The sequence below is a fragment of the Haliotis asinina genome, chromosome 9 (assembly GCF_037392515.1).
Source record: "Haliotis asinina isolate JCU_RB_2024 chromosome 9, JCU_Hal_asi_v2, whole genome shotgun sequence".
NCBI classification, from domain to species: domain Eukaryota; kingdom Metazoa; phylum Mollusca; class Gastropoda; order Lepetellida; family Haliotidae; genus Haliotis; species Haliotis asinina.
This window is the reverse complement of record NC_090288.1, coordinates 44865788-44876460: the sequence shown is the minus strand read 5'-3', so window position 1 is coordinate 44876460 and position 10673 is coordinate 44865788. Positions and strand designations below refer to the sequence as shown.

Sequence of the window (10673 nt, the reverse complement as noted above, 5' to 3'; positions counted from 1 at the left end):
CGTGATTGTACGATCTTCATTTACGAAATAAAGAGTTCTATTGTCATACTGTAGTCAGTAATACGTTACTTGGACCTTCAAGTAAACTAAAACCAAACATAACAGGGAAATTTAGAACAAATGGTGATATATTTCCTCGCGGATATTTTGTCTCATATGTAGTTGTTAGGCCACTTCCTTCAGGCAGGTGCGAGGAGATAAACAACAACATTTACACTGACACTGTCACCTGGTCAGAATCTCAAATTTACTATTCATTATTCAGGTTTGTAACTTAGATTTATATGTAGTTGTTTATATAATTATTTATGGGTGTTTTTACTCTGGTGTTAAACAAATGTCAATGTGATGGATAGATCCAGCACGGCAAAGCATGATGATGATGATTACGATCAGACACATTGATTGCGAATCTGTTTCAGATTACCACTTATCGAAATGTTCAAATGGTTATTGACATCTATTTTTATTGTTTAAAGGGACAATTTGTGGTGCTGATGCTATCAATTAGGTTTCACATCCAAGAAACTGATCGACTTGTTAACTTCATTCAGTGTTCTGATAACGGCGTTTGTGAATTTGTATCCATGGTAAAATGTTCAAACTTCAGATTTTCATCAGTTTGCGTACGTACAGTCATCTACTAATAACAACTTTATGTCTAGCACGTAATGCCTCTTTTTGTGAAATCTTTAAAAACATTTTCTATAAACTTGTTAGGCTTCAAAGTTTTCCAAATATCACTTGTCGGCTAATGTCGGCTGATGTAATCAATAAAAATAATCACAAGGAATCCCTGCTCCATTTTTCAAACTATGGAAGCCCAATAGGGTCTTCCCTTCAGTTGTTTTTTCATGTTCCATTTTACATATTCTGTTGATCAACTCTTCACATTTTGTGAACTGGAAATTTATGCTGAAGAAATATGACAATTCCGTTAGTTCTAAAATCATTGACTGTATTACGATTTATCAACTTTGTTAAAACTGTAAACTTTGACACTTCCGGATTAGCTGTTTATAACGTGTGAGATTATGACGTGTGCACCCATACGTTGATCTGTAGGGAATACCACAGAATCATATGAGGTCACCAGAGTTTGTGCACCTGTCGTCCAGTATGGACAACGATGAACTTCAGAATGACAAAAGTGTTTTATTGACATTAAATGATACAAAGGTATGTTGTCTAACTCTAGGTTATGTTTATATGCCTTGACAATATCAGTGATCGTATTCATAGTTGTAATTTTCTTAATACCATAGAAACCCATGATGCAAGGGTATTAGAAAATCATAGTGGCAGGTAGAAGGTGATAAAAATCTCTGACATGATCAGATATCTCCCAAAAAGGTGAGACATTCACTGTAACAGATTCAACAAATGGTTTTGATGTGGAAATACAAGTTAGTCAATTTCATTTATTTTGTACAATAGTAGTGCTCTCCAGAGCATTTCTGCTTGAGACATAGTGGCCTGTATTTATGTGGAAACAAGTGTAAGAGTAACAAAGTTACTTAAGATATAGTCAGGGAATGCTTTTGTCATGTTGGTGAACATTATAATAACAGGAAAGTATGTTCTTTAACTTAGAGGTGGCATTGACCACTAGGCCACCCACTACCCCAGCATTTTTTTCAAGGCACCTCCCTTCTGCAGAGATGTGTTAAAAGCTGTGCTATGAAATCCTCCCATTGTTGCCAGGCACCTAATCTCCAGCAAGTGAAAAAGTGTAATCCCAAATATAACATATGTTCATTTGACCACTGCGAAATGACATTGTGTATTCATAGCTTTTGTCCATGTGAGTTGTGCCGATTTACATTTAAACAAGGAGTACACAAGGTCCATGTCAAGACTGCCAGTTGGCTGCCTTCTATTCTAGTGAAGTAGCTGAGTGGGTGAGACCAGTGACTGTGCTGGTGATTAGGTGCCAGACTCTGAGGGTGGGGGTTTGAATCCTGGATGGGACTCTGCCCAACAAAAGTACTGGAATTCTTAAGTAGCTGAGAATGTTGGACCCTATAACATGAGTTTCACTTTATCATCGATTACGTTGAAGATAGGTGGTTGGGGTAGCACAGTGGGCAAAGTGTTTGCTGAGTGAGTGAGTTTCATTTTATGCCACACTCATCAATATTCCACAAAGTGTTATAAAACCATCTCATTGACTTACTCATTTATTTCAGGTCTTGTGTTCATGAGCTTCCTGACACAGAGTTGAATTCAGAATGTTTTGTCAGAATGGTATCATCAGCAATATCAGTAGAATGGTGCATTAAGGTAGCCTAGTGGTTAGAGTGTTTGCTCATCATGCCAAAAATGGGAAACTTATGAGCTTTCTCTTCGTCAAGGAAAAAAAATATCGACTAAACTATCAAAAAATATTTCATTATGAAGAAAATATTAGATTGGGTACCACACGGTGTGGTGCGCTGGAAGTCAACAATGGCCGTTATTTTCGACTGCGTGCCGAGAAATTCGGCGATCTCATTTTTAATTTGCGGGCGTTTCGTTTTAAGGTATATAAACGTATTGAACATTACATATATAAAAAGGTGAGAATTAGTACATTCCATACATAATTCATATGACACGTAAATCCGACTCGTTGAATAATTATTGCAAGTTTTATTTGGAGATGTCATTATCCTGCACTCCTGTCGAATGGGTTCGACGATAGCATTGAGAGGAATAAACTATGAGTGACAAAAAACCATACTCGGTCTTGCCTCTGACTGATGAGTGAGTGGGTTTGGTTTTACTCCGCTTTTTAGCAATTTTTCAGCAATACCACAGCAGGGCACACCAGAAATGGGCTTCACACATTGTACCCATGTGGGGAATTGAACCCAGGTCTTCAGCGTGACAGGCTTTTACCACTAAACTACCCGACCACCTCTCACCAATGAAATTTTTGGTTATTGTACATTGTACTTGGTTTTGGTCAGACAGTTTGGGGATGTTCATTAAACATGTTAAAAGGTGACAATTAGACTGCTTTTTGCATGTAATACAAACTCTTTTTTTCTGCAGACTTAGAATGGCAAGCCAAATGGCATTACTTTAACTATGATGGGTGTGAGAGGCAGCAGCTTGTCTTGGTGCGATGTGAAGGATTCTCCTGCTACTAGCAAACCAACCACTTACTGTTACCGCATCTCTCCACCAAGCTATAATCACAACTGGACTGATCTACACTATGCAGCCAGTCATGGGAATGTTCGGCGTATTCATGAAATTCTACACAAAACAGGTGTGTTAAATCTTGTATTTAGCATGTTTTATCTGAAATTTTGGACACAGCTTAAAAATTAGGCCAGTGTTGATATTTATGTAATGATTCATTTTTACACTTATCCTGATCAACGTTGAATACTAAAGCTTAGGTATGATCCAGTGACCAACAGCATGATCATTGGTATATACAGTTGAGATATTGTGACATATCAAGTGAGTCTGACCACTTGTTTATGCTAGCTGCCTATGACAACAGGAGCATGGGTTGATGAATATCATGAATAATTAACATAGACCTCTGTGCTAACCCAGATTTTAATGACATTTGTAGAATATAGCTTTTGAAATCAGTTAAAATTTCAAATTGATGACTGGTTCATTTCATCTTCTCAATCATCAAAAATAATTGGATAGCAACATTTTTCAAATTTTCATGGTTGTGTCAGTTAATGCACAGAAAATATAAAAAGTAAAAACATGTTTTTCTTTCATCTGTTCTGCACATGATGCTGTCTTTAAGTTAAATTCATTCAGGACTTGGAACAAGCTTGTAGTGCTTATGAAATGAAACTGACAAAACCAGCCTTGTTATGAATATTGTTAATGCAAACAAGTGTTCCAAAATTGTTTTTTGTTCGATTATGAAATAACATGATTCATTGTGTGGTCGTTTAGTCATTGCAATGAATCGGCAATTATTTCAGTCAATCAGAGCACCACTATTAGAATACAATACTATGTAAGTGGTGACTTTTCTATTCTCACTTCACCAGGTACAGTAAACCTGAATCGCAAGGACTACTATGGAAAGACACCTCTGTACTGGGCAGCGTATAAGGGACACAAGAATTGTATAGAGGAGCTACTCAAGTTTGGTGCCCATGTGAATACGCAGTGTCGTCATGGTGGCACACCACTGCATGCTGTTGTCAGTCTGTACCCAGACAGTGCCTTACTGCTTATAAAGGTAGTGTTAAAGATGTCAGTTTGTCTCTAAATAACATACAGGATTGCATAGTAAGTGAAATGATCTTATCCCAACCTAATTTTATTATAATGCTCTAAATCAGCAATACCAAATAACAATAACAGTAGCCTTCTGGTTAAAGTGTTTGCTGATCATGTTGACGATTGGGGTTCGATTCCCCACATGGGTACAATGTGTGAAGCCCATTTCTGGTGTCCCCTGCCATGATATTGCTGGATATTTGCTAAAATTCACATGGAACTAATTTCACTCACTCATTCTCTTACTGTAATGACAAAAGACTAAAAATGTGATTGTGTTCCAGCATGGAGCAGATGTGAACTGTGCAGACAATTGGGGCGTGACTCCGATGTATCTTGCCGCATCTCACGGCCAGTTGGAGGTATTACATTACCTAGTAGTGGCCGGAGCACAGCTCACATTCAAAAACAAGGTATGTGGCTTCCCTACTTGGAATATGTCAGCTATGTAGGGAATATGTCAGCTTGTACTGAAGAGAACTCACATCAATAAATGTTCTTAATTCACAATTTTGATAAGGATATCACTATTTTCACTATGTCATTCACATATCACTATGTCATTATTATTTGCAGAAGCCCAAAGTCTTTCATTAACTGACCGACTCAGGAGGGCAGTTGACAATACCGAAACAATGGTATTGGTTTTGAAGCATTTACTGTAAACATAGGTCACTGACACACTTTTTACAAATATAGAAAAAAAACCAAATTATGTCACGATCGAGAGTGATGACATTCAACCTTGACCTTTGCCCATACTGCCAAGCGCCATTTTTGTTTGTTTGACAATGTTAAGAGTTCACGTCAATGTTTTCATTGCTGCATGTTGTAATTTATGGTACAATTGTTACGGTTGGCACTAGCAAGAAAGTGCTTTATGGCACAGGTACATGTGACAAATGTGAGTCAGAAATATTGTCATTATTGAACCCATGTTCAAACCAACCGAAGGCGATTGAAGATCAACAGCTGAGCTACTTATGACGTCACATAACAATGGACATGATAATGGCCCATTGTCAAGCAAGTTACAGTGGTCCGCTCATTTCTGATAACATGCAGGCATCTTAATGATAATTCTATCCATTTTTGTTATAATATATATCAATCGTGATAAGTCCGAGCCATCAATCAAAGTCAAAATCTTACATACCGTTACAATACATCTCTGTAAGGAGATTCGAGGTCCTGAGTGCATCAGTTGAGTCTGACCTCTATGTGGAGAATTTATCCGTATCAGAGACATTCATCATCTTTAGATGTCATCTTACCTTTAGATTTTATCTACATTTCTTTACCACCATGATCAGGAGATTTCATCCTCATAAATGGAAACCATCACAGATCTAAAACTCGCTGTCATTAGTATCTCCTCTTTGGGGCAGATGCCTCAAAACTCAGAAATGTCAGGCTGTTTGAACTTTTCCCACAATTTTTCATGGCACATAATTTTTGAACTTTGGGATTATGTTACATAGATTTTATTTGTGATTACATTTTCTCAATAAAGTACTGATTTTGTTGTACTCCCATTTGGGATTCGAACCCAGTATTGAAGTAAAGCACCGAATTGTCTGCACAGAAAGTCAGCTTTCTAGCCTTCGGATTCTACAAAATAATAGGAAGTTGGACAACTGGTTGTCCAGATCATATTCCTTTTACATGATCTAAAATGTGTATTTTACTTAGAAAGTGTAATTCCAATATAGTATGCATGAGGGCTGCAATGATTCCCCCAGACCTTGATTCAACTTTCGATATTGAACCCTCGTTTTGATCATTTTTTTATTCGATTCTTCATAACACTTAATATCTATTTTGTATGCAGATTTTAGTTTGTTGATGGATCATTGTTAGTGACTGAGGAATTTTGTAAGTCCCACTAAACACCTAAACAGTAGCCATTGTCTGATTGGTTAAATCTGTTGGACTGTCTTGCGTTTGATTGGACGGTCATACTAGTAGTAGAAAGTTGTGACAGCTAACCTTTGAGTGACCTTTGACTGAGCAATGAAACGTGAAATGACTTAATGGATTTAACCATTCAGACAATGGCTACTATATTGGGTTCAGTCGGATTTACGTTCACTGTTTTCAGTGACTGTTTGTGAATAATGGTGTCCTCCATGTGTATCACTTTTGAGCGATTTCGTGGAAAATAGCATTTGGAATCATTTGAGCACAAATATTTTCAAGGTAAAAGTTCAGACAGTATGTGTGAATGTTAACTTTTGTGATTTGGTAAGCTTGTTTTGTTGCCTTGTTTATTTCATTTTTATTTTATTTCTGTTTGTTTCAGTCAGGAGATATCCCAAAGCAGTTGAGCTGCCACAAGGACTTCTGTGCCTATCTGTGCCGCCTCTCCCAGACCCCGCGAAGTTTGCAACACCTTTGCCGTGCCACAATTCGAAATGAGCTTGGTGACCATCCACAAACCAAAGTGGATAGCTTCATGATTCCTCGACAGCTCAAAGACTATTTACTACTAGCAGAACTTAGCTGACATGATTGAACTGAGGAGGGTCTGTCTCAAAAAGCTGTCTGCTGTACCAAAAAGGTGGAAACTATGTGAAGATGTTAAAGTTGCATGGGTAGGTAGATACTGAATATAGGACAGTATTTCATCATATCAAGCCATAGCAGGTTTGTATGCTTCTATATGTCATATACTAACAGCAAATTTGAATGAGCCTTTACAACTTTTGAGACGCCCAGATGTTTTTATTGTGATTAATATTTACAATTATCAATTGTGATTTTTTCATGTCACCTGCTATTACCTTTAGGAAAATGAACTTGTTTCTCTCATGTATTTTGTGATGCATATTCATGACACCTGTGCATCATCTTGTTGTCACTTGCCACTTGTGTGTTGTGTTATTATGCGATCAGAGTAAAGGACTGCCGATCAAACAATTAGTAAGAGACTGGTCGTTTATTTAAGGGTCTTTTGGGATGAGCCATTCTCTTCCTACAGAGGTTTTTCCTGTCACATCTTCCTATATAACCTCTGTTCCACTATGACTCTTCCATGGTGCAAGTGTTCTGGAGTTGTGATTGGTTGCAATCAGATTTAGTTGTGCAATCAGTGACGTTGCTTCAAAAGTGATCATTTGCAAAGCCTCAGTAATTTCAGCATGCTTCTGGAAAACTAAAATCTCTTCCTCAACTCCATAGATGCCATATTGGGTCTGATTCGATCAAACATGTGATCCATTTGGATAAAAAGAAAGGAGATATTGGCTGCTAGGGGATTTTACAAGAAAAATGGCTGTAATAGAGCAGAGGTTGTGTAGGAAAACATGACAGGAGTAACCTCTGTGGGAAGACAATGAGGATGAGTGGGCCAGGTTGGTCTTAGAACTTATCATAACCCTATCCCCTTTAAAGTCAATATGGTGGTGTGGTAGCCTAGTGGTTAAAGTGTTTACTCATCATGCTGAAGAACCTGGTTCAATTCCCCACATGGGTGCAATGTGTGAAGCCCATTTCTAGTGTCCCCTGCAATGATATTGCTGGAATATTGTTAAATGTGGCAAAAATCCAAACTCACTCACTATAATTAATGCCTGCTGTGATACTGCTGGAATGTGGCTAAAAGTGACGTAAAACCAAACTCACTCACTTGCTCACTCACTCATGTATATTTAATGATTAGTCAATACGAACAACAATAATCATGTCACAATCACCACTATATTTGTGTCATATGATAAAGTAGACCTATCTCTCTGCACCCGTTTGGACAAAATATTGACAAAGTGCAGTCTCATCAAAATCATATCTTTTATTCCATCATGATAATTTTTAGTACAGATTATCACCCACAGTATGTGAATCAATAATCAGATATAAATAATTGATCAATGATCAGTTGTATTCATAAACCCAGATACAAAACGCATTTGAGCAATCAGAATCACAATCATGACATTGTGGAAGTGAAGCAGGCATCAGTTAGAACTACAATGAAGATGATTGAGGATACTTCCTGTTTATACATAAAGGCAAATATACTGTTTACGTTGCAGTTTCATGAATCGGTCAGTCAGTTGTTAATGTTTTCATTCAACAGATATAGCCATGAGAAGCATACTTTAATTTGATGATTCGTTTTTAACAAATATTGATTAGTCTCACGAGCCCATCGATAACTGCTGATGAAAGTCAGATCGATTCACAGACTGAATATTCGATCAATTTTGCTCCTGCAGTAATAATCTTATCTGGGGACACAAAAGTGGGAATTGATACCATGTCAGAATGCATGATCTGATTTTAGAGAGGGTGATGGAGAAGTAAACTGGAGAGATATAGTCAATTAGTGAATGTTGATTTGAATGCAAGGGGCAAGAGATTATTATCAAAATGAGCTACTTCTTCATCGGTGAGTTGTGGACCCTAGTTATGATACCTGTGCATAGTTTGCAGCTTATATACATCACAGGTCTGTCTAGTCCAGACTGATATGTTTACAGACCTAATTATTGCTGACTTTTTTTGATATGTATAGTTGAAAATGACTATCCCGGTAAACATTTAATGTAAGTGCAATTCAGAAATATCTGGAATAAGATTTTTTTACCTTAGTGATATTACAATAGTCCTGGGCCTAGATTTTCAAAGCTCTCTTAGCGCTAAGGTAGACATAAGTGCCATCAATTACCATTACCTTACAAGTATCTTAGTTGTAAGAGTGCTTAAAAATCCAGGAAATGAGAGTGTGCCATTGCTGTGTTCAACATAACATTGTGTCTTGTTTTGTTTAAATCTGAAAGGACAAAGTAGGACTAGGGCCTTCTGCAGAGCATTGGAATTTTGGAAGTTAAGGAATACAGGAAAAAATATTATTGAACTAGCCTTTTTGGCTTTTGTACTTACAAGCTCGATAAGACTTTTGGCATGGTGAAATACATAAGCATTTCAGGAAAGATTCAGAATAGCAGGTATGTATAACTTAAACCTTGTCAATACTTTTTTATGAGCCTGTGACTATTTTAGTTTGGGCCAAATTTCTTAAAGGATTGACACAACATGCTTTTAAATATGTTTTCTGTTTATTATAAGTGTAAACGATGCAAGTGTCTGGTTCTCCTTTGTGCGAAAATGTCAGATAACTGTTAAAAGAATTCTAAGTGCATCATATGACTCTTCCGATGATCCAAGTGGGTCCTTATCCTACTGTGTCCTGTATATGATATAGAGGTGTTCAAGTATATACTGAACACATGATTTGGAGGATGGAGGATGCAAATTGCAGATACTTTAATCACTGTTCTTACTGCGGATAAGTGGTTTAGTACCTTAAATATCTGTACATGCATCTTAAATACCTTTGTATACATTTGTATATGTATCAGAACAATGTGAAGAAAAGAAGTAATTGTTCAACTTTATTTGTTATGATATCTTATTAATTATTTAATAGTATTATATTTAACACTTGAACACTGATGGGGGGTTTGATTACAGTTTGTCATCTTCACAACGTGAAAATATGGGTTTTAACCTTCACTTGATGAGATTTACATCATATGACTAAAATCATGAAGTCTCTACATAGTTCATTTTCCGGACATGTTAGTGACTCATGTAACAGTGATACAGAAAAAGGTATATTTTGACTGAGGATGTGCAATATTCATATCATTTTTCCGTCTCTTGTCTGTCGGTGAATGGTGTCAAAACATTCATCTTTTTGCAATTCATGTGAAAATATGGGCTCAGGAAAGGAAAGACAGTGTTTGTGTTGCCTAGACAAGAAGCCCAAGTGAGTTTATATGTGATCTTGTCCACTGACCATCCTTTTCTGTCAAAAACACTTTCACTGCATTCAGTGAAGCTGAATATTGATTGTGGTTCTTTTGCTACTATCACCGTTCACACCAACTTTAGAGGAAGCAGAAAAATATTTCCAATATAAGACATACATTATTTATTGCTAATGATTGTATGTTACAGTTTTCTTAATAATATTGTAGGGAGAAAATGATCATTGACTGAACCTGAGAATATTGGAATTTTATGTTGGTAAATGAATGCCTGTGATGTGCATGACATAGACCTGAGCCACGTTTCACAAAGCGATCGTAGCACTATGATTATAATATCTCCTGTACTTTAACATAGAATTACGACCATCATATGTTCTTCTATAGTGTTATGACAGTCATGGAGCCAAGGTGGATTTGTGAAAGCAGCTCTGATCATTTACACAGTGAGGTATCAGAGGGCTACCTTAGGTCTAAGCTTGGGAGGTGGTGGGGTAGCCTAGTGGTTAAAGCATTCACTTGTAACGCCAGACACCAGGGTTCAATTCCCCACATGGGTACAATGTTTGAAGCCAGTTCTGGAGTCCCCACCATGATATTGTTGTTATTGCCCAGCATATGTGGCATAAATCTATAATCACCAAGCTTTGG

The 10673-nt window shown here is 37.1% G+C and overlaps 1 protein-coding gene across 2 annotated transcripts; it reads left to right on the top strand.

Annotated features, from left to right (window-relative positions):
• Positions 1–174: 174 nt before the first annotated feature.
• On the top strand, positions 175–9245 carry LOC137296231 (26S proteasome non-ATPase regulatory subunit 10-like). Of its 2 annotated transcripts, none has more exons than XM_067827969.1 (5): positions 175–265; positions 3043–3256; positions 4014–4207; positions 4533–4661; positions 6551–9245. In XM_067827969.1, the coding sequence occupies exons 2-5, from the start codon at positions 3073–3075 to the stop codon at positions 6752–6754; spliced, it is 711 nt and encodes a 236-aa protein (XP_067684070.1). In that variant the 5' UTR covers positions 175–265; positions 3043–3072; the 3' UTR covers positions 6755–9245. The 2 variants fall into 2 exon arrangements, with proteins under 2 accessions (XP_067684070.1, XP_067684069.1); XM_067827968.1 differs by having other exon boundaries at positions 191–265; positions 3037–3256.
• The last annotated feature ends 1428 nt before the right edge of the window (positions 9246–10673 follow it).